Source organism: Trachypithecus francoisi, unplaced genomic scaffold (genome assembly GCF_009764315.1).
Source record: "Trachypithecus francoisi isolate TF-2019V2 unplaced genomic scaffold, Tfra_2.0 Contig01461, whole genome shotgun sequence".
NCBI lineage: Eukaryota > Metazoa > Chordata > Mammalia > Primates > Cercopithecidae > Trachypithecus > Trachypithecus francoisi.
Window position 1 is genome coordinate 4457884 of NW_022681433.1, and position 25277 is coordinate 4483160.

The window sequence follows — 25277 nt, forward strand, 5'->3', positions numbered from 1 at the left end:
GATAAAATTGTTAGGTATCAATTTAAAAATATACAAAGGGGCATATAGTTTTATCAATTCTTCTGGTAGTGCATAAATAATAGTATGTGAAAACCACTGTTCCAAATTTTAGGAACTTTTGGATATTGATTCTAGCCAGTCTTCCTTCTTATGTTGATGTTGCTTTTAATTTTCCTTCACTGTTAACGTGAATCTCCAAATTGGCCAAATCTTCTGGATGTTCTTCAAAAATAAAGGTACCCTAGTCAAATAATCATGTAACTTTCCACACAATCTTTTTGCATCACAATGCACATTAAATTAAAATAAGACTTAAAGTTCTGCAGTAGAGAAACCTGTTTAACCCAGCTTTCCCCCTACCTTATGTGGCTAGTGTAACCTTTGTCTGTAATATGTTTAACACCATGGAAGCACTGATCTGTGGCATACTTAGCCCCCTGAGGAGCATAATAATGTTTTTCTAACCTTTGAACAATTTATAATCTCCCATATGTATGAGTATAACCTTTTTATATAACCTTTCTGAGGAAAGTAATACTTGTGATTTTTTTAATTCTGTAAGTGAACACATCGTGAAATGTGGATAAAAAAAGAGCTTGTAGGAGAACTTAGATCTTCGTTAGATCTTCAGCTGAAATGGTTACATTGATAGAACATAAGTATAATTCATTTATTTTTAGAACTTTCTTTTGAGTAAGTGGTTTTCACCTAAAATGTGATATATTTTATCTAAAATGTTTATATTAAGAGCATTTAACTGTACTTCCAGAAAAAGGTAATTTCTGGCATGAAAATTTCACGTGTTAAAAATAAAATTATTTTTTGTATTAACAGAAAATGGTGGCTGTCCAGCCGACAGAAGTGGTCAATATACTCAACTGTTTCACTTTCAGTAAAGACAAACTAGTTGCTCTTGAACTGTTAGCTTCGTAAGTATTTCTTTTTCTTTTTACTTCATTGGGAAAAAATGTGGAAGCCTTTAAGTGTCTAAGTAGTATGTGTTAATGTGTCAAAATTGTAATAGTAAAAGGAACTCTAACAAAATACAGTCAAAAGCATAAGGATACATTCTGATTTCTTCATGAGAAAAAGTATCTAGTGTACTTATTACACATATGGTTATAACTTATAAAATGAAGGGGCTTAACAAGATTGTTTAATTTGATTTTTTGTATTTCAGTTATTTGCTTTGCCTTCCTTCTCTGAAAAGACAGGGATTTAAGAATTGGAGATTCTTTCAGTTACTGACACAATAATTTTTTTTTTTTTTTTTTGGCAAAGTGCTCATTTTTTCTGAGCCTTATTTGCCTCACTTGTAAAAATAAGACTCTTACCCACTTAATAGAGTAATGAACTCTAAATATCGGAAGGTCTGAAAGCACCTACCACAGCATTTGACAGATGACCGTAATGAATGTTAGCTCAAAAAGACAAGGAAAGAACCTACTCCTTTGCGTCACTGAAGAGTGTATAAGTTATTTATTTGTAACACATACATTTTTAAGTCCTTTTTGTATTCATAGGTGTCCATAAAAGCACAAAATTAAAATAAAGCACAAGATAAAACTTTATACATTTAGCATAAAATGACTTTTATGCATTTTGCACATGGGTGGGTTCTCTTGCCATATCCTATCACTGAAGAGAGTATATTTTGAAAAATCTCAAAATAGTGATTTTTTATTTACAGTATTACTGTTTTACTTTTCAGTAATCAGATAAACCTCAGTTATTACATTTATATATAAACATGTTATTTAAACTGAGCTATTAAAAGTAAATAGTCACACTTTTCTCCCTGTGTCACGGGGAAAGCTTACTCAGATATGTTTGTGCAGTAAATAAAGATTGCTTACCTCTATGTATGGTCAGGTTTTTAAACAAAAAGCTAAATTGTGTTTTCTTGGTAGGAATATTATTGATGCACAGAATTCTCGTCCTATTGAAGATTTATTCAGGATAAATATGTCTGAGAAGAAACGGTGCAAGAGAATACTTGAACAGGTAGTTTTCTGAAGATTGCCATGTACTTGGTATGCTGGTTCTTCGGAACGTTGAAGGCGAAAAAGCATCTTTCTTCTTACTAACTTTGGTGAATAACTCGAATGCTGTTGTACAATGGGTTAAAAATGAACATCCCTGTGGTCTATGGAGTGGAAATAGAGCTGTTGACAGGGACACTCAAGGGGGAAGAGATGGCTTGAGAGTGAGAAGTTGGTTGGCCACTCAGCTTGAACCTCACGGAATGTTTATGTCTTGATCCCTTGGTACCTTTGTCATGGCTTCAAGTTTTTGCTTTAAACTTTATTTAGGAACTTAACTTTTCAAATTTGCTTTGTTAACCAGTTTATTTTAAATCAGATTCATAAGAGATGAATATTAAAGCGAGTTTATTAGTTAAAACTCCAGCTTATTAGTTAAAAATCTATAAGAATTGGAGCAATAGTACTTGTCCAACCCTAGAAAACTTGATTTGTCATCTAAGGTAGTTACTTCTAAGGTAGGATTGTGATGGCTGGAAGCTGAATTAATTAATTATTATGAGCCTGGCAGTTCAGCTCTATTTAATACTCACAAACTCCTTGAAGCCCAGGGATGGTAGGCAAATTTGCCTTAGTCGTACATTGTTGTGGAAGTGTTAAGAGCTGAGCCATGTTTCTTTACTTTAGTAACTTCCTCATCAGTTTTCTTGACTAAAACCTTTAAGGCAACATGGGTATCACTGCTGTAGTTTTCTTTCTTATGAAGTGTTCCAGTCATGTCACTTTCCTTCTCAGAAATTTTCTGGGCCTGAGTGTTCTGTGGAATAGGCCCTCTGGTCAATGTAAGTTAGTACAACTTTTCTACAAGGTAAACTTGAAGAGCCTTTAAAGTATCTATACTTTTTGGCCCCAAATTTCTACTTCTAAGAATTTATCTGAAGGAAATGTTGAAATATACAAATTTATATATAAGGGCATTCACCCCGATATTATTTATTATAGCGAAAAATTCAGATGATTTCAGGGTTGGGGTATTTAGTAGGGGGACTGGGTTATATAGCTAATATACATGTATGTTTGTGAATGGATTTATACAACCAATATGTAATACATATAACATTGTACATACTTGGGAATATATATATACACACACATATAGCTGGATATTTCTATAACGTAATATAGATACATCGGAATATGTGTTGCCTAATACAGTGTTTATTCATTTATTAATATGTATTGAGCACCAACTCAGTATGTGTGTGGCATCATTTAGAAGCTGAGGATGCAGTAATAAACAGACCTAAATCCCTTCCTTTACTATTTCTCATAAATACATAACAGTATATTGGACATTATTACTTGGTTTTTCAATGGTATTTAGCTCTTTGGACCACCCAATGTCATGTTATTTGTTTATGTTGTCCTCCACTGGGTTGTAAAGAGCAGGGACCATGTTTCTTTCATCTCTGTGTCCTCTTTTCCTCAAATGTAACATGACCTTGGCGTTTGTAGATTTGAACTGTTATTTCTTGATAGTTGAAGAAATGGGACAGATTAGATAATAAAGACTTTTTTACACCATTTACAAAATCTGTTGTGAAGACATTCTTTGAGTCTGTCAGTTGCAACGTTATTATGTTACCATTTTAATTGTTCCATTTAAATAAAGTGATTTTACTGATTACTTTTGGTCACATTCACCACTGTAAGTGCTGAATGATGTATGAGCAGATTGCATGTAGTGCTGTTCCTTAACTCATTTTTTTTTTAGCTGAGCTTCCCAGTGTTCAGAATACTTGACTTTAAGAATTTTTTTTCTACCCCTCTTCTTTGTTATATTACAGGCTTTCAAGGGAGGCTGCAAAGCTCCTCATGCTATGATATCTTCTTGTGGAACGATCCCAGGAAATCCATATCCCAAAGGAAGACCTAGCCGCATAAATGGAATTTTCCCAGTAAGCATACTTCTATAGCTATATATGAAACCTCTCATGGTTAAGTATGAAGTGTAGAATAAGTTAATGGTATTTAAAGGAAAGGAATTTTATATCAGTAACTTAATTCCTAGGCTCACCACTGATTGAAAGTTCGTGTCTAAGCTTCATCAGTGTATTAAGGATATTTATATAAAATCTATAGAACAAGACAAATAGGATGATTTTGTTTTATTTTTCAAAGTACTTTAGAAGCACTGATTTACGTTTAGTAAAGGAACAGTTCTCAAATTCTCAGTGTTGTTACAATCTCAGTTTCATTCAGTGAAGTGTGTTTGGGAAACTTTGCATGCAGTGTTTCCTTCCTGGAGAATCACACTGCATATAAAGGCTCTGAGAGGTATATAAAAAAGAAACTTGTTTTTATATCATCTAATGTTCCTTGAACCTCTTTGTAAAACAACTTTCTCAAAGAATGTTATATTTCTGTTGCCGCATAACAACCCCACAGCTTAGTGGATTAAAATAATAAACGTTCATCACCTCACATGGTTTTTGTGGGTCAGGAATATTGGAGCGCTTAGCTGGGTAGTTCTGGTTCAGGTCTTTTCATGAGGTTACATTCATCTGAAAGTTTGATTGGAGCCCAAGAATAGGGCCTCAAGGTGACTCGTTTACATGCTTGGCAAGGTAGTGTTGGTGGTTGCCAGGAGTCCTTTGTTGTCCACCACAAGGACTTTTTTGTAATGCTGCTTGAGTGTCCTCATGACATGGCAGCTGGCTTCTACCAGAGCAAGTAATCCAAGCAAGAGAGGACAAATGGAAGCTGCCTGGAAGTCAGATGCCATCCTTTCTGCCATATGCCATGTGTTACACAGGTCAGTCCCATTCATTCTGGTAGGGAATGGTGCAAGGGCAGGTAGGAGATGAGGATTGGTCAGGGACATCTTGGGAGTTGACTCCCACGCTAGTATACACCATTTAGCCACACACACTGTTAGGGTGATGGCACACTGCAATAATCTATCAACTTATTCTGATCTGTAAATTTTAGCAGTCTTGAATAAGGTCTCTTTACCCTTGACAGTATAAATAATCACACTTAATCTTTGTAGAGAACACCATTTTTTCTTATCTACTTTCAACTCTAACATAGGTACTCTTATTCTTTGAGGATTATACATACTGTGGCATTGGAAGTTCATTTCTGATTGCTCCTTTTTGTGAAGAAAAAAAATTAGAACATACTGTATTCCAAAAAAAAGCAATAATATAGTAAAACAATGCAGCATAACAACTATTTACATAGCATGCACATTGTATTCGATATTGTAAGTAATCTAGAGATTATTTAAAGTAGATGGGTGGATATGTTTAGGTTATATGCAAATACTATGCCGTTTTATATAAGAGACTTGAGCATCCATGTATTTTGGTATCTATGAGGGAGGCTCTAGAACCAGTCCCTCTGGATACTTGATCTTTTCCTGTCATTCTGTGTTTTTCGTGTTCACTTCTGAGTACCTTTGCATGTAATACGAGAGTTCAATAGCATAGGAGGATTGAGGACCTTATCAGGGTCATGCCGCCAGGCGGTACAGAATTGAAATGGGAATGCAAGTCTTTACCCTCTTACCAAGTCCTTTTCTTCAGTGTAATCCAGTGAGGTTGGTTATTATTACTGGTTTGAGGGGTTTTGTTTTTAATTTTGAATTCTTTTTTTTTTTTTTTTTTTAAATAGGGAACTCCTTTGAAAAAAGATGGTGAAGAATGTACTAATGAAGGCAAAGGAATAGCTGCACGAATTCTTGGACCATCCAAACCAGTATGTTTAGAAAAGGATGAAACAAGCCCAAACTCCTTCCTACTTAAAGTTTTCTTTTTACTCAAAGCATAAATTTTATTTTTGTGTTGCAAAGTTTGAAGTATTCTAGAAGTTGTAGGAGAGTGAGAGAGTGAATGGTTGAGGGAAATACAAATATTTAACAGTATTAAGAGCCCCTTTGAAGTTAAGCTTTTTATTTTAAAGTAAAATCAGTCAAATTGCTTTCAGTTTTTTTCTCGAGACGCATTCCGCTGCTCAGTTGCAGATATGGAGTAGTTTAGCTGAATTAGTGTTAGTGAAACCACAGTGAAGCTAGGAGGTTGAAAGTATTTACAAGATAGTGATTATAATGATTGCATTGTAAACAGGACAGGAGAAGACAACCCTATGGGTTGAAGGATCTTTGGAGTTGAAGTACTAGAGGCCTGCATACAACCACCTTGCAAAACCTGCCCGTCCACATGACAAGAACTCCAGTGGAGTTGTTTATGGCAGAATAGTCGCACATCGTGGTTCTTGCACAAGACTTCAGACAGGGCCACAATTATGGGAGCTGGAAATAATCTGGCTACCTTACCACCAAGAGATCCTTTCCCCTGCCTCGCAGGCATGCACAGGCTCTCACTGTAGGTGAAAAGTAGAGCATTTATTTAACTTAGCTTCAGGTACTTCCAGTTTTCTAAAGACCACTTCTTTAAATGCTTTTTGTTACTTAGATAAGCTCCATCAACTGTAGAGTAAGTATTGGTGGATTTATGGATTTCAAAGGGCGGAACAACTAACATACTGAATTCCTGATTCCAGTCTACATTCTGCTAGAGTTGTCAGAATGCCAAATGCTAAAGCAAACAGTGCTTTTTTCTTCCAAAAGGAGAAAAGAGGGTGGGAATGAGGATGAATTCCTGTCACTTTAGGAGGATGTTGCCACTGGGAGTTCTTGTGTCATTTGATGTTGTAAAACCTAGACGTTTTCTTGTCTTTGTTATGTAGGAGGGAACAGGAATTCTTGGTTTAACTTAGGCTGGGCCTGGGAGGAGTTTGCTGTTTACAATGAGGTCTAACCCCTTATTGGAGATGATTTTTAAAAGTAAACACGTTTGTGACCATCTTCGGCAAGATCTGCGTTTGGAATTTAATAGCAACCACATTTATTAAAGCAAAGAAATTTCCGTCATTTGTCGTCGCATGTAGTCCAGTAGTTGGTATGCTGGGACATTTTTAGCATATTAGGACTAAATATTTTGAAAGACAAGTTGCCAAGGAGACGGCTTATTTGGTTTTCTTCTAACTGCTGTGTTTTCCCCCATCTTTTAGCCTCCTTCAACATATAATCCACATAAACCTGTTCCTTATCCAATACCTCCATGCCGACCACATGCAACTATTGCACCAAGTAAGGAGTTCCCTTATTTTTTACTTGTTTTTCTTTTTTGGTGTTTACTTATTAAATTGAAAGTAAGTGCTGGTCTATGTGCTTGGGAAATCTGTAGCACCTCTGATATGCTACTGTGAGCTTAATTATGCCCATAGTTAGCTAGTAGTGTCCTGGCCTAGAACACTGTAGCAGATAGTTTATTTAGAATATTTTCTTTATGATAAATTACAGATTACTTTTAGTCATTCATTATTTATGAGTTTTCACTTGGTAAATCATCTTGAATTCCTTTTTTGGTAGTTAGTGTTCAGAGGCGTCATTAATGCATTTAACTTAAAAAAGTCAAGTATATGTGTTTGGCAGGAAAGACAAATAATTGAAGTATAGCAGATTCTGCCTGCTGTGCCATTCACTGAGCTTATCCCTGCAATGAGCATGCAGTGGGAAATAGGAATCTCTGGTTGTTTCATTTGGTGTCAGTTTTCACTTAACTCTAGACCTAGACCTCTATCTAAAATCAACTCTATTAAATAGGAGTTTTTATAATGAATGGCTGCATTAATATAGTTTGAACTCCTAGTCACAGAACAATACTAGTCACAGAACAGTGCTCACTTATATTTTTTCCTGTTGTGTTTTTATTTTAGGTGCTTACAACCATGCAGGTCTGGTACCATTAGCCAATGTCGTAACTCCAGGTACGGCCCCTCCACCTCCATATACTCCTAATCCTATAGGAACAGGTAAAGTCATGTTATTTGGGAGTGTTTAAATAACTTATTCATACACAAATGTATACTTGGAAAGGACAGTTGTTTGGCATGACGTAATATTCCAACAGAGGGAACACAAGCTCAAGAGTCTGAAGGATCTGGAAGTGAATCCTTGGTAATATTGGATAGTTTTCGTAGTCTTGATGGACTTCACTTTCTCTATTTGTAGTATAGGATAACGTTTTAATAGCATTTATTCAGTAACATATTTAATGAGTATTAGATGATCCTATCATGTGCTGTGTGCTGTGGATACAGAGGTGCACAAAGAGTCATGTTTGCAAAGAGTCTAGTGCAAAAATACAGATGAGGAAGAGAAGGCCATTTCAATATATTCTACATTATTGGTTCTGAATTGCACATTTTTTTATAGTTTAATTTCTCTGGAATTAGAATGTGAATTATAGCAAGTGGCATCTGAGATTCAAAGAGATAAGTTGGAATGATCAGTGCTGTGATAGGGTTAGAATGCTATGGAAACTCATAGGAGAGGCATCCAAACCAGCCCTACTAAGGTAAATGTGAGCTGCTTGCTTAATATACTGCTAAAGGTTGTTGACCCAATAATGAAGCTGCCATTTAATTGAATTAAGTTGAAGGGGAAATGGGTAAAAACAGACTGATAATCAAATATGAGGAATGACAAAGCAACAATGAGGTGGTTTCTCTGTAGCCAGGAACTACCTGGGGCACTTTAAAAATATATCCTTAGTTCCTCACTTGTAGAGATTCTATTCAGTGTATTGTGGTGGGGTTGCCTGGTGTTTTTATTTTATTTTTTTAATGATCTGGTGGTTCTTTAAGCCAGTTTGGGAAATGCTACAATTTGTGCACAGAGAACCCAAGAGAGATCAAAGTATCAACTTTTTTTTTCGAGGATCTTTATTAAGTGCCAGAGTAAAGAGAGCTGGAGGACTTTCTGCCTCCAAACTTTTATTAAGAATCTTTAGCCGCGCGCGGTGGCTCAAGCCTGTAATCCCAGCACTTTGGGAGGCTGAGACGGGCGGATCACGAGGTCAGGAGATCGAGACCATCCTGGCTAACACCGTGAAACCCCGTCTCTACTAAAAATACAAAATACTAGCCGGGCGAGGTGGCGGGCGCCTGTAGTCCCAGCTACTCGGGAGGCTGAGGCAGGAGAATGGCGTAAACCCGGGAAGCGGAGCTTGCAGTGAGCTGAGATCCGGCCACTGCACTCCAGCCCGGGCGACAGAGCAAGACTCCGTCTCAAAAAAAAAAAAAAAAGAATCTTTGGACACTAGGGTAGGCACCTTTCTGACTCAGCAAAGGAATTGTCAGCAACTGAAATTGATGGATGAATATGTATGGAGTTGACAGTGGGATAGCAAAGAATACCCTGCGCAAAGGCAGTTTATCACATGCAGATTAGAAGAGTAATTACTTGGGGAGGGGGTGAATTGGGCACCCCGTGCCTGACAGAGGTAGGGCAGGAGCTGGAATTCAGCCCGCTGTAGCCTAAGTTCCACTGCCAGTTGGCATGATTGTCTCCCCATTCACTTTGCTAATGACATAAAGACTCCATTTGAGTGGCCTTGGGCCACCTATGTAAACACCAGCTAGTTATGGGAAAAAGAACTATTTCTCATGAGTGGTAAAACTTTGACGTGCTGTGGAGAAGTATCATTGACTTAATGAATGCCACCATGTGGGTAAATTACTCCTACCATGGAGAGGAAAGGGTCATAAAAAAGCAGTGAGAAAGGACTGAGAAAGGACTAAAACACCCCAACACTTGCCAGGCCAACCTTTTTCATTGGGTCTTTTGGTAGTATGTGTTGTGAAGAATAAATGGTTTCCCATATGTTGTCAAACTATTCTCCAAAAACCCTATACCAGTTTATACCTGTCCGTAAGAGTATGTGAGAATACAGTTTCTTGACACCCTTTCAACGTGGAAGATTTTCAGTTTTTTAACTTTGTCAATCTGGTAGACTAATTTAGCTTACATTTTTGTTTCTGTTTTTTAACAAAAAATTAATTTTTATTTATATCAATTGTTGTTTTACTCGAGTTTGTATCTTGCTTAGGAAATTCTTTCTCACCCCAACAATATGAAAATATCATGTATATTCTCTAATTAGTTTTATAGTTGTTCTTTTAAAGGTATAGCTTTTAGTTCGACCACCCTTCATATTTTTATATGTGTGTGTGGTAGGAATAGAGCTTAATTATTTTCTTGTCCTTCCTAGAGACTTTTATAGTCGCTCAATAGTATATAATTATTATTATTATTTTTTTACTAGCCAAGCGTGGATTCTGTTGAGTACACTGATGAAAGCTGCAAAACATTTTTTCCAAAATTTATCATTTTATTTCTTGCCCTTTGTTATGGTACCTTTTGCCCTTAGAGTTTTGAGTTTTACACTTTTGCCTAGACAAAAACAGGCTGTGAAAGCAAAGCTGGAACCAAGTTGCCTTGGTTAAGATCTTCTTATTCCAGGGTAGTTGAGATATTCTAGCTCTTAGAAGATACCTACTCCATCTGGAATTTCATTTCATATAGGGGATGAAATAGAAGTTCATCTTAATTTTTCCCCAAACGGTGGCCAGTTGTGCCAGCACCATTGATTAATCTGTCTTCCCCACTAATTTGAAATACCACATTTATCTTAAGTTTCATACACACATAGGTATGAGTTCTTTATTAAAATTCCACTGTAGTTTATTTTATGATTATATCATACTAATATTACTAGCAGATCTGTAGTGTGTTCTAATGTTTCATAAGGCAGGCTCCTCCTTACTTATTTTTGTATTTTTCTTATCGTTAGAAATCTTGCATCTTAACCTTAAGATCATTTTCTGCAACTTAAAACAACTCTGTGTGTGTGTGTGTGTGTGTGTGTGTGTGTGTGTATGTGTGTACAGAGAAAGAGATACAGTAATTTCAGAAGAATTGGCATTTTTATGATAGTAAGTCTTACCTTTCAGTTATGTGTGTATACTTTATATCATGTCAAGCTGGTAGTGTTTTCTTCCCCAGGGTTTATTTTATTCCTTTCAAGAGAATATTGTAGTTTCCTACATGCAGGTTCTATGCCTTAAATTTGTCTATAGAATTTAGAGATATTTTTGGTTACAATTATAAATAGAATGTTTCATTTCTAGGTGCTTATTACTAATTACCCTCTCTAGTTTTTTTTTTTTTTAAGTCTCTTGAGTTTATAAAATAAATATATAAAATAAACTTGTTTATAAAATAAATTATAATATCAGCTGAGTTATAGTCTTACTATAAAATATTTCTTTGTTTCCTAGGTCTTATTGAGTGAGAATATTGTCCTGACTTATTTTTATTTTTATTTCATAAAAAATATTTTGCCTGTACCTTTATTTTAAACTTTTTTCCCCTATGATTTTATTTGGTAGATTGGCTTGGTTTGTAAATGATATATAGCTGAATTTTTATTTTTAAGCCTGTTAGACTTTTAATAGGAATTTGTAATGATAATAAATACTACACATTTGTTCTTAGTTCTTCCATTTTTATTTTCATTATTCTTTTATTCCAGTTTTTGTTTTTATTACCTTTGCTAAATTGTATTGGTCAAATTGCCATTTTATTGTTTTTAACAACTGTTCTCTCCTTGACCCCACCCAAACGTAGAAATTTTCTTTAATATCGCCAACTATTACCTTCTTGTTCTTAATGGTTGTCAGTGTACAAAAACTTAAAACTTTCTGTATATCATTTTACTTCCATATTCTTTTTGTTTTTGTTTTGTTTTTTTAGTTTTTGAGATGGAGTTTCACTCTTGTTGCCCAGGCTGGAGTGCAGTGGCGCAATATTGGCTTACCACAATCTCCGCCTCCCAGGTTCAAACAGTTCTCCTGCCTCAGCCTCCTGAGTAGCTGGGATTACAGGCATGTGCCACCATGCCTGGCTAATTTTCTTTTTTGTATTTTTAGTAGAGACGGGATTTCTCCATGTTGGTCAGGTTTGTCTTGAACTTCTGACCTCAGGTGATCCGCCCACCTCAGCCTCGCAAAGTTCTGGGATTACAGGCATGAGCCACCACGCCCAGCCTCTCCTTTCTAAAATCAATTTGTATGTTTTGTTGGGATACTAGACATTTTTGCTTCTGATACCTAATTTCTTTAAAATTGCCTTTGATCATGACTTGTTACTGTTTCTTCTGTTTGTTTTATTCCTTGTCTTGATATGCCTGTTCTAATTTTCTTTTGGTAGAAAATGACTTTAAGAAATTTTTTCAGAAAGGACACATGTATAGAGTTGTGGATGGAAAATTCAATTCCAGATAATTTTCTTTATTGGGAACTTGGTCTCTTTCTGTAAGCTTACAAAGAATATTTTTTATCTTTGGATTTCAGAAATTTTACCAGTATGTTTAGGTGTGTATCTTGTCATTAATCTTTTCTGGTACTCTGTAAGTTCTTTTGATGTGAAAACTCAAGTCTTTAAAGCTTAGGAAAATTTTGTTTTTATTCCTTTAATTGTTGCATTTTCCTCTGCTCTTTTCCCCCTCCTCCTGTTACTCTTATTTTACATTTTCTGTATTTGCCTTCTAAGCCTATTACCTATTCATTTATGACATCTTTTCCATTAAAAAATTTCTTTGGCATTCTAAGTGATATTTGTTTCTTATTTCCAACCATTATTTAACTTTCAGTCATTTTATTTCTAATCTTTATTATTCTTTCCATTTATTAATTTGGAATCAGATTTTTATATGTAAACGGCTTCTCTGCTAATTTCCCAGTAGTTGTTTGTGTGTGTGTGTGTGTGTGTGTGTGTGTCAGGTTTTAAAAGTCCTTTTTCTTTCATTAAATCTCCATTGTTCTGGTGGTTATTTGTTGTCAGCTCAGTCAAGCTCATGAATTCCTTAAACAAGCTGTGGTTTTACTTTGCTCATTATACCAGGACATGGAGGTTTCCTATACACTGTATGCCTGTCACAGTATTGGTTTCTTGGGCAGTTTTTGTCAAGCCATAAGACGGTACATTTTTCTCCCTTTGTATCCTTGGCTAATGGGCTGTTGGGATAGATTCTTTCCCTTGAGGGGTGTGCTTTAGGTTGTCAGTCTCACAGGCTTCAAGTCAGCCTCAACTAGGCTAGTTCCCCATGGCAGTTCCTAATATAGGGCCTTTCCCAGAGCTGAGTACAGCAAATGGGCAGGACAGTTTCTTTCTGTTGGCTTGGGCAATCCACAGTGAATGGCAGTGAATTCTACACTCATTCATCCAGCTGCCACCTTTCACTTCTCAACCTTCCCACTCCCGTAGGCACTGGTACTCAGAGGATCTGTCTGTCAGCTCAGCCAATGATAGTGATCCTCACTGCACTACAGCTGCAGGGTACACTTTCTTCTGGATGGCACCCTTAGGCCAGCATCTTTCCAGAAAGTGTTCTTGAATACTGAGTGTATATGTAAAATTAACAGTGTATATTTAAAACCTGACAAGCTAAGGTGGAGGTGCTAGGGGAGAAAAGAGCAGTTGCTCAGTTGCTGGTAATCCTCTTAGTCTTCAGATAGAGTAGTAAAGTATTAGTAGTAATAATAGTAGAGTTATTACTATTTTTATTTCCTTTCTTTTTCCATATGTATACATCTTTTTCCTAACACGGTATACATATATTTATATCCTGTGTTTTTCTTTTTATACAGATATCTGTTTATTATGGTGGCAAATATTTGATTAAAGTTTAAAATGAACTTTTATTTATTTTTATATAGAGAATGAAGACCTTTCCAATCAGTCAAAACCTATACAGAATCAAAGTAAGTACCAAATTTGATCCAGAGATAACGGATATCTGTCATGGTTTGCTCTGTTATTCACTGAGAATAATTTGAGTATATTTGGAATTGTTATGTTTTAGGGAAAGTTTCTGGTTAAAGAATATAATTCAAACTTGTTAACAGTGGTTTACTAGTGTTACATATTATATACATAACATGAAATGCATGTATTAACTTAATGCATTAAATTAATCTTAAAATTAATCTTAGGACTTTTATACAATTTGCAAAACTTGCAGTGTAATGTAAGTACTACGTAGCATTGCATTCACATTCACTTTACACTCTGTGATACTGGAAATCTCATTTGTTTTTTGATATAAACACATGGGATGATAAAAATCCTTTTTGACACGTGCTAGTTAGATTCTACTTTTAGAGTTCATTATTTCAATAAGTATTATTAAGCATATCTTAATATAGAAAAGAACAAGGGGCACCAAAGCAGAAAATGGAATTGAAAAATGAAAATGCAGTGTGTCCTACATAGTGCCTCCAGGTGGCAGCAATGCTGCCATGTATTCATGTATTTTTTCCCCTAGGTAAGGATCTGTGTGGTCAGGCAGGAGAGACTTTCTTGTGTGAGACAAAAACTGACATCAGTTCTTGTGTAGCAAAGTATCACAATAGCCTGAGCATTGTAGTACAAAGGAGTCTCAGTGGGAGCATTCCATTCCCTGAGAGCAGTGCCTAGCAGATGCGTCTCAGCTGGTGGTTTCTAAAGGAGGTAGCAGAGTGGGGTGTAAAGAACACTAAGTGAAATGTCAGGACATCCAGTTTCTTATCCTGCCTCTGCCACCACCTAGTTTTGTGACCTTGAACAGGAAATTTAACTCCTGTGAAAAGGAGATTGAAGAACCTTCACCTGTTATGTTCAACTTTATTATTTTATGTTCAGTTGTTTCTGAAGGGAGTAATCAGGTTAGTTGTTGTAAGTACCATTGGCAGGAATAGCATATTTTGTTTTCCTATGTTGTATGATGTTAGCATGATTAAGATTTTATTTTTTCCTTTTGGAACTATATTAAGAAACAGAAATTGGCCAGGCGCTGTCGCTCACACCTGTAATCCCAGCACTTTGGGAGGCTGAGGTGGGTGGATCATGAGGTCAGGAGATTGAGACCATGCTGAATAACACGGTGAAACCCCGTCTCTACTAAAAATACAAAAAAAATTAGCCGGGTGTGGTGGCGGGCTCCCATAGTCCCAGCTACTTGGGAGGCTGAGGCAGGAGAATGGCGTGAACGTGGGAGGCGGAGCTTGCAGTGAGCCAAGATCACACCACTGCAGTCCAGCCTGGGTGAACGGAGCGAGACTCTGTCTCAAAAAAAAAAAAAGAAACTAAGACAAACTAGTATAGCAGTTAAAGATGTGGGTCTGAAAGACCCAGGCTGAAGTCTTGGCTCCACCATATAGTATCTGCATGATCTTTTATCTGGGGTTGCTTAGTCATATAGCAAGCCTCAGATTGCCCATCTGTAAAATGAGGGTGTTAGTTTCTATCGCAGAGAGTTATTGTGAGGACAAGTGAAGTGATGGGCCTAACTTAGCACAGGGTTTGACAGATCGTGTTTTATGGTTAATAACCAAATTAGATGATTGGAAAGTGCTGTTTATTATGGTATGTGGTTGGGATTTTTAAAATTTTTGTTCGTTTCACTTTTACCTGCAAGTGCCATGATTAATAATGCATAGCTTTTGCTTCATTAAATAAAAAGATATCCAACAGAGGCTGCTATGAAGAACACTCTAGGATAGCTTGGTTTTACCTTCAGATTTGTCATTAGCTACATGGTCTTCAGCACATAGTTTAATAAGTAAGAGAGTGAATTCGCAAATGGTACCCAACACCTACAGACTTAAATACCTTTTTGGTACATTATTTACAAACATAAGATTAGGATTATATTCCTTATGCTTCTAGTTCTTAGAAATTAAGTACAAAAAAGGTACAAATCCATTTTTATAGGTACTGTAAGTTTAAAATGATAGCTAGTCTTATTTTATTGAAACCAAATCACTGCTTACAACCATTAATATGGTCAAGACTTAAGAACTTTGGAGTTTCAGTTTATATACTTAAATATGACTTTGTCAATTTTCTAATCATATTTTTTTTCTAAGACAACAACAAAATTTGTTCAGCCCAATGTGACACCCCTTGGCCTTCACGTAGTGCAAATGAATTACGTGTGTGTTGTTTACCTCCATTTTCTTCCTAATGTCCCTTCCCATCTATGAGTAGCGTAGTGTATTTGTTGACCCTGTCAGCTTGCTTGTGTCAAAAGAATCTTAATTATACATAAATTTTAAAATGTGTTAATCCATGAAAATATTTCTCAGTTGGTTATCACTGCAACAGGAACATTCTCTGTTTACAACTGAAACAGAATTTGATGTGGGTACAGTATCAGATGATGGTTGTCTTCAGGACATTAGCTACCTAAGTCATGGTTTCCCTTGACACCAAGATTATCCCAGGTGGGGATAGCCATTGAATACATTCAGAGGGGAGTCCACATCGTCCCCCAAAATGCTTATTATTTTAGAGTTTATCAGAATAAAAATACTAGAGCAAACTCTAGAAATAGTGTTGGGAATAGTCCTTGAGTGGGTTTGGGAACTGTAGTTTGGGGGAATTACGATATATCCAGCTCAGCAGACACTCATTAAGTATGCAGGTGCTGTGTTCTGTGCTAGGTAATAGGACTGTAAAGATGAATTAGACATAGCTTTTGCCCCTAAAGGAGTTGCCAGGTAAAGGTTGGGGTTTAATGTAGTGCAGAGTGGTCAGTATGAGCAACTGTTTGGGGGTGGGGCGGGGCAACTGTACAGATTAACAATCTGGAATATTAAATTCAACTCACAGAATGGCAACAAACAGTACTGGAGAGACGGACATGAATCCTGGAAAGCCTTGTATGGCCCTGCGAGGGAAGCCATGTTCTGAAAGCTCCTATGAGGGAGACTGACTTGTGGTTATTACTCTAGATAAGTAGATTGAATTAGAGGTAAAGTCAGTGCAGCAGCACTAATCACAATTAAAAGAAATGCTGTAATTTTTAAAAAGTGGAAAAATATGAAAGGACACTTTGTAAGCATCTCAAAACTTCCTGTGATTTGGAGAGCTATTTTGAGCAGAGTCTAGACAACAACTGAATCTGACTGGCTCCAGAGTAAAGATCTGAGAAATGGAACCCAGCAATGTAGACATTACAAGAGCCTATTATACCTATCACTTTTTATTTGGTATTTGTTAAGTATTACAAAGATGGTTATGCTTTTTAATTTAAAATTTGACGTTTCAGCATGGTGATACATTCTTGCCTTTTTTCCCCCTTCCATATAGCATTTTCCACCCCAGCAAGTCAACTCTTTTCTCCTCATGGTTCTAATCCTTCAACACCTGCTGCAACTCCTGTTCCTACTGCATCCCCAGTCAAGGCAATCAGTCATCCATCAGCATCAGCAGCTGCCACCGTTTCTGGAATGAACCTGCCGAATACTGTCCTTCCTGTGTTCCCAGGGCAGGTCTCCTCAGCCGTTCACACACCTCAGCCATCAACGCCAAACCCAACAGTTATCAGAACCCCTTCATTGCCCACTGCACCTGTTACGTCTATCCACAGTACAACTACCACTCCTGTTCCTTCCATTTTTTCTGGCCTAGTGTCACTGCCAGGTCCTTCTGCCACTCCTACTCCAGCCACTCCTACCCCAGGACCTGCACCACGGTCCACTCTTGGTTCCAGTGAAACGTTTGCTTCTACTTCTGCCCCTTTCACTAGCCTCCCCTTTTCCACCAGCTCTACTGCTGCTTCTACCAGCAACCCAAATTCTGCTTCATTGGCATCAGTTTTTGCAGGGCTCCCTTTGCCCTTACCACCAACATCCCAAGGCCTATCCAACCCAACTCCTGTAATTGCTGGTGGCTCTACTCCCACTGTTGCCGGTCCACTTGGTGTGAACAGTCCTCTTTTGTCTGCGTTAAAAGGCTTTCTGACATCCAATGACACCAGTTTAATCAGCTCCTCTGCTTTATCCTCTGCTGTCACAAGTGGGCTGGCTTCACTGTCTTCTCTTACTCTTCAGAACTCTGACTCTTCCGCCGCAGCCCCTAATAAGTGCTATGCCCCATCGGCCATCCCTACCCCACAGAGGACTTCCACTCCGGGGTTGGCCCTGTTCCCAGGCCTGCCGTCTCCTGTGGCTAACTCAACTTCCACTCCTCTGACTTTGCCTGTACAGTCTCCTTTAGCCACTGTTGCATCAGCTTCCACATCAGCGTCAGTTAGCTGTGGCTCCTCAGCCCCCCTTTTGCATGGCCCCCACCCAGGTACCTCAGATCTGCATATTTCATCTACCCCTGCTGTAACGACTCTTCCTGTTATGATCAAAACTGAGCCCACGAGTCCTACTCCCTCGGCCTTCAAAGGCCCATCTCATTCTGGGAATCCCTCTCATGGCACTTTAGGTTTGTCAGGGACATTGGGCCGTGCATATACTTCAACATCCGTGCCCATCAGTTTATCTACTTGCCTTAATCCTGCATTGTCAGGTCTCTCCAGCTTGAGTACTCATTTAAATGGTTCAAATACCCTTTCTTCTATTTCCCTTCCACCACATGGTTCCTCCACTCCCATCGCACCAGTATTCACTGCTCTTCCTCCTTTTACTTCTTTGACCAACAATTTTCCTTTAACTGGCAACCCATCTCTTAATCCATCAGTATCTCTTCCAGGGTCATTAATAGCCACCTCATCTACTACTGCCACCTCCACATCTCTCCCTCATCCCAGCTCGACAGCAGCTGTTCTCTCAGGGCTTTCTGCGTCAGCACCAGTCTCAGCAGCACCTTTCCCCCTCAACCTGTCTACTGCTGTTCCCTCACTTTTCTCAGTTACTCAAGGACCTCTGTCATCTTCAAATCCCTCTTACCCAGGCTTTTCTGTCTCTAATACCCCAAGCGTTACCCCTGCTCTTCCCTCATTCCCGGGGCTGCAGGCACCATCTACAGTCGCAGCTGTCACACCACTACCTGTGGCTGCCACAGCCCCATCCCCAGCTCCAGTCCTCCCAGGATTCGCCTCAGCATTCAGTTCCAATTTCAACTCCGCTCTTGTTGCACAAGCCGGGTACGTGGATTCTTTGGAAATAGGATAAAATTATTATTCACCTAACTTGTAGTTCACATTTCATTTCAAGTCATCCAAATGAATGTCAAAATCTAAACGATGTTTTCCTGGACGGAAACTTTAGCACTCAAAAAATGTTTTATGAGCCACGTTAAGATAAATATATAAAATATTAATGCCTGTTGACATAGTTTTTGGATTTGTATTTGGTAGTTTTATTAGACAGCAGAAAGGATTATATGCAAAACAGACTTATTGAATTTCAAATAATATACTTCACAGAAAGTAAGTTTCATATCGGTGAATGGCTGATTTTTAGGGTCCTTCCAACAGAGGAATAAATTGTAATGTTTTTGTTTTGTTTTTAACATTTTAAGATTGTATTTGACAAATATGGAAGCAGTAGCTTTTATGTCTTGTCTGCAGTTAACTTGTTTTTCTGTCAATTGTTTTAGTTTATCATCTGGACTGCAAGCTGCAGGCAGTTCTGTTTTTCCAGGCCTCTTGTCCCTCCCAGGTATCCCTGGGTTTTCTCAGAATCCTTCACAATCATCCTTGCAAGAATTACAGCATAATGCGGCCGCACAGTCAGCATTGTTACAGCAGGTAAGCAGCAATGGCTGGCATAAATAACATGGTAACATGTATAACTAACTTCTGTAGTGAGAATGTTACAGTATCATTTGCGATATCCCAACATTGGCACAAAAAATGGCTCTCAGGAGAATGCATGGAGATTTGATGATTAGTTCTCCCCAGATTTGCAAATTATGCTTGTCTTCTTTCAGGAGAGTTACAAAGGTGGTAGGATATAGACATCTGTATGAATTGTTTTTCCTTCCTGCTTATAGATTTTACTTGATAAAATTTAAGAATCTATTCATGACAGTTAAATGTTAATTTTCTTCTATAATTTAAGCTAAATAATTGACCATTAAGCACATTATCTGTAGAAAACCTATTGACTTTTGAGAGAATATTAAATATTTCAATGACAATTCTGTGCATCTCCTTCACCTTGAAGAAATTTGAACATTTTCTTAAAAATCTTAGGTGACTGAGCAGACTTGATTGTGCCTCAGAGTTTTGTCTGTCTTTCCTATTCTGAATAGCTCTGTGTGGCATGGGTAGAAGCAAGCGTGGGCTTGAATGAACTTGGCACTCTGCTAAACCACATGCTCTTCTTTCCATTAGGTCCATTCAGCTTCGGCTCTGGAAAGCTATCCAGCTCAGCCTGATGGGTTTCCTAGTTATCCTTCGGCCCCAGGAACACCATTTTCTTTGCAACCAAGCCTGTCCCAAAGTGGGTGGCAGTGAATACTTTTAACTTTTATTCTCCTTCAGAGCAACATCGGAATTGCCTAAGAACTGCAGTGAGCAATCTGACAAATGTGAAGCTGGCCAAAAGTCAGAAAATGAGAATGAGGATAATGCTGGAGAAATTGTGACAACAATTTGAAAATTGTGGTTGCATTTTAAAAAATGGTTTTAAGTATGAACACTCCCCTATGTAAATATGCTGACAATAAATTGTATGGAGAATGGTATTTAAAAAGTGTTTGGAAACTTTTCACCTGTCCTATAAAATTTTGAATTGTGTATGTGATCTACATAGAAAAAGTATTAAAGAGTAGATTGAACTCTTTATAGCTGAATACAGCCTTAAATATGCTTGTATAGCATCCCTGGCAGAAGTCATAGTTGTGCCTCAGACTTAGGGGTTGCATGTGGCTCTGGGGGAGTTACTACCCTTGGTATGCATGAGCGGTTCCTGTTAGCATCAGTGGGAACTCAGTACTCTGTATGTATCCACAAAAGGGAACTTGAGACCCACAGTTATTCTTAATTTCTGATATTAACAACCATACATACTGCTGAATTTAACTCAATATATTTCAGGTAAGTGGAAGTGGTGCTTAATGTAGTCTTCAGAATGACTTTCAGGTGTTTTCAACTAAAAGTATATATCCAGAACTACATCCTTATAAGAAATACAAGTAAGACTTAGGATAATTTGCCTTCAAAACAGTTCTCCTAATCTCAGCAGTATCCAATGAGTGAGGGACACTTGACTGACTCTCGGGCCACCTCTATTACTTACTGTACTATGGAAGCTCCTGGTGAATGTTTACAATTATGGGATGTAGTATTTCTATTTGTACTCTAAGTCAAATGCTTATATGAAATATGTGACAACAAATAGAGAAGACTGGCTCTGTTAGTAATTATGCAGTGTGTACTCTAAGGATTGTGGTAGTATAACGGGCGAATGTCATTAATTTTGGAGTAACAACTGCCACATGTGGGGAGTAGGGGAGTAAGGAGAGAGAATTCCAAACCTGTGACTAAAAGTGTAAACTATAGACTCTACTGTAGTACATTTCAGGATCTAGAAGTTTTACTTTTATAAAGATGGTGTCTGGAAGATGTTGCTAATGTATTTTACTTCAACATAGGGAACAAACTTTTTAAGCATATTAATAAACCTGTATGGTTAGTTTTTAACAATTTTTTAAAATAAACTTTATGGATATGACAAATATTCTGTGTTTTGCTAAGTGCTTGGATAGGCTTTCTAATTTTGTATACGTGCTAGAGTTAATAAATTGAACATTTTTATCCAAATTTAGTTTAACTCAGTTTATACTACTGATTGCTCATTCGTTTAAATGATACCTTAATGTAAACTTCATAACCAACACATGAACAGACTGATTTATGTCTTTAAACACACAATGTAAGCTATAGTTTAATCTGATAACAATTGCTGGAAGTTGCCATTTATTTTTCTTAAATCTGTACCCATAAAACTTTTTTAAAGATTATATTGTGTTTTCTAATGTGTTGACCATTCATTCAGAAAATATTGAATGAGTAGTCTTGATACAATATGATGCCACTACAAGGTGTATTTCTGCTATCCTATGAGCCCCTTGAGAAGAGGAGCTATATCCTGTTCATCTTATGAGATTCCTGGCCTCACACATAATTGGCCATTCAAAGGTGTATTTAAAGTGAATGTTTTTAGAATCCTTGCACTATTTCCTGGAGGCTAGTTTTATGTGTATGTTTCCCAACTATATGGGGTAAGTAACCTAATTCACTTACATCCAAGATGTAAGTCACATAGTAAGTGGTAAATCTGAATCAAGCATCTACTATGAATACTTCTACTACCAAGTGCTAAGAAAACACGAGACGTGAGGGGAGTATTACTACCTGAGGGAGTCTAGAAAGATTTATCAGTGGCATTAAAGTCTTAAAAGAATGAGTAAGAACGTGATTTATAAAGGCACAAAGTATGACCGTAGCATAGCAATATAATATATCTGGATAAATATGTTATTGAAATAAATATATAGTAGTTTTAAGGATGAAAAGCAAGAGAGGTACCTGATTATGAAAGACCTTTAAACCATGCCAAAACCTGGGAATTTGTTCTGTGGATAGTTTGGAAATGTATTGGAGTGCTTCAGAAAAATCACTTAGGCTGCAGCATGGAGGTTGGATTAGAGGTTATCGAAGAAACCCAAAAATGAAAACTGTGAAGATTGTGTTCCTCTCTATCCCCTTTATGTGAAGGCCAGTAGCGTGTTTAAGATTTGCAAAAGCTGTTAGTTAACTTATAAAATTGGTGAACTTGAAGCCTCACCATTTGATTTGCCAGATTGTATATTTATATAGTTGGTGTCAGAATTGTAGAAAAGACTTAACTCCAAATTTAATGAGGACTTTGAATGTTTGTTGTTTTTAGAGGCGACACAACACATTGGCAAACTAATCTGGTCAGTCACAAGGCTAAATATTGAACATTAGCAAGGAAGTTGGGAAGGGTAATCTAAATTGTCCCTGATAAAAACTCCAGCCAAATTAAATTTAAAGGCGTTTAATTGAGCAATGAATGATTTGCAAATTGGGCAGCCCCCAGAATCACAGAAACTCAAGTGCAGCCACGTGGTGGAAGAAGATTTATAGACCAAAAAAGGAAACGATGTACAGAAATCGGCAGTGAGATACAGAAACAGCTGGATTGCTTACAGGTTGGTGCCTTATTTGAACACAATTCGAACACTCAGCAGTGGTTGAAGTATGGCCGCTGAGGTTGGCCAAGATTCAGTTCCTGTTACAGGCACATGCATCTAAATTAGGTTTCCAATTTTGTCTGACTGTTAAGCTAGATTACAGTTCATTCAGAAGGACTCAAATCTAGAAGTACGGAGTCCTTCTCAGGCCATATTTAGTTTGCGTTAACATCCCCAAGGTCCTTTCAGTCAGATGAGGCATGATAGTAAGTTTTTAAGTATCTCTGACAAAATTTTATGGTAAGAGCTAAAAGTCAGTGGTGTTTATCACTCCTAATTTGTAGAGAGGGTAATTGGAATAAAACATCCAAAAGACATGAAGAAAGGCACAGACACGTGTAAGAAATAAGCACACGGTAAGACGTTAGTTAGGCTTTCCTGTACAAGTAAATCTTCATTTGGGTCATCAATAGGTTTTTGGAAACTGCGACTTTAAGAGAAACAGTATAACGAAACCAGTTTTACCATAGGCTAATTGATGTAAGCAAAATTAAGTTCCTATGGAATGTTTCTGGTCACAAAAACTGCACCAAATGTCTAAAGACCTACAACACTTCTAATTAGACGTTGAAATAAATGTGAGCTAAACATACACTTAAGAAAGAGTAATAAAAACTAGATACCCAATTTTTCGTCAGTGACTGGTGGTGGTCAAGGTGGTGGACTACGTCAAGGTGTACCCACACCTGTCCTTGACAAAGCGAAAATTGTCAGGAATACCTACCACTGCGGAGTTCAGAAACAATCAGAAACCTGGCAGGCTCGCTGAGCCCGCTTAGGCACTGCATCATTTATTGTCATGCATTTGCATGATTATCGTGGACTTTACAAACCTTTATTTCACAATTTGTATTCATTGATTTTCTTACGCACTTATTGCAGTTCAGGGTCACGGTGGCTGGAGCTGATCCCTGCAGCTCAGGATGCAAGGCAGGGACTCATCCTGCACAGGACACCATCCCATCCCAGGGCACGCACACACCCACGCTCACTCAGACTGGGACAATCTAGACACACGAGTAAACCTAACAGGCACTTTGGGATGTGGAAGAAACCTGAGTATGTGGAGACTGGGATATGTGGAGAATGCAAAACATGCAGACAGAGGCCTCAGCCACTCATGTTATAATGAAACAATGTCGAACAAAAGGATGTTATTTGAGGACCTCCTATGTTAGTAATCTCAACACTTGTAAATGGAAAGGAAGTTTCCATTTGAATGAATGTTTACAATTACGGGATGTAGTATTTCTATTTGTATTTCAAGTCAAATGCTTATATGAAATATGTGACAACAAATAGAGAAGACTGGCTCTGTTAGTAATTATGCAGTATGTACTCGCTTTAAGGATCTGCAGTAGTATAACATGAGCGAATGTCATTAATTTTGGAGTAATAACTGCCACATGTGCGGAGTAGGGGAGTAACGAGAATGAATTCCAATCCTGTGATTAAAAGTGTCAAGTATAGACTCTACTGTAGTACATTTCAGTAGAAAGTACTGAAAGCTTTTCTGAGTCCGGAACTTTCAGGGATGAGTTGTTTTAAGGACACACAAACTCTTCCAATAGAAAGAGAGAGCACTCCTCAAGTCATTCTTAAAGACCAGCTTAACCATGATACCAAAACTCAGACAAGGATAGTAGGAAAAACAGAAAATACATGTCAAGTTTACTCAAGAGGATAGTACAAAATCACAAATTATTAGCAATACAAGTAGAGCATTTTTTTTTAAAAAAAGATGACACACCATGATCAAGCCATGTTTATTTCGGGAGTGCAAGGGTAAAACTACATTAGGAAATCTAAAAGTGCAATTTGCCACATAGAGAAAAAACATTCTTGGTCTATACATCAAAAACATTAAACATTTGATAAAGTTCAACCAACACGATGGCTAAAAACTAAAAAAAAAAAAAAAAAAAAAAAAACCCTTAGCAAACTAGTTTAAAAATAACTACCAAGTAAAATAAAAATATATCTATAAACGTATTTATGGCATGCTTTATTTTTAATTATGAAATGCTAGAAATACCCCCTTTAAAATCAGGTATCAATCAAGGAAAATAATTCAGCATTGTATTAGACATCCTAGCTAGTAGTAAAGTACAAAAAAATTAATAAAAAGTACAAGGATTGGAAAGGAAGATATAAAGCAGACAATATTCAGAGGCGACAAATTATTTGAATTAATAAATCTTAGCGAGATTCAGACACACTATATTCAAAGGTCAGTTGCATTGTCAAACATGAGCAACAGCATCAATAGCATGTTCTTTTGTTTTTGTTTTTTGAGGCAGAGTCTCACTCTGTCACCTAGGCTGGAGTATAGTGAAGTGATCACAGCTCACTGCAGCCTGGACCTCCCTGGGTCAGGTAATCTT

General features: G+C 37.4%; 1 protein-coding gene across 4 annotated transcripts in view; it reads left to right on the top strand.

Annotated features, from left to right (window-relative positions):
* Positions 1 to 21353, top strand: part of PROSER1 (proline and serine rich 1) — a 29152-nt gene extending 7799 nt beyond the window's left edge. For 3 of the 4 annotated variants that reach the window (XM_033234568.1, XM_033234585.1, XM_033234593.1), the window contains 10 exons: positions 835 to 929; positions 1911 to 2004; positions 3830 to 3940; positions 5661 to 5744; positions 7059 to 7137; positions 7767 to 7862; positions 13611 to 13655; positions 17026 to 18811; positions 19267 to 19417; positions 20006 to 21353. In XM_033234568.1, the coding sequence (XP_033090459.1) occupies positions 835 to 929; positions 1911 to 2004; positions 3830 to 3940; positions 5661 to 5744; positions 7059 to 7137; positions 7767 to 7862; positions 13611 to 13655; positions 17026 to 18811; positions 19267 to 19417; positions 20006 to 20128 (2664 nt within the window). In that variant the 3' untranslated portion in view covers positions 20129 to 21353. The remainder of the gene's footprint in view (positions 1 to 834; positions 930 to 1910; positions 2005 to 3829; positions 3941 to 5660; positions 5745 to 7058; positions 7138 to 7766; positions 7863 to 13610; positions 13656 to 17025; positions 18812 to 19266; positions 19418 to 20005) is intronic. The other variant, XM_033234576.1, reaches the window with a different exon arrangement.
* The last annotated feature ends 3924 nt before the right edge of the window (positions 21354 to 25277 follow it).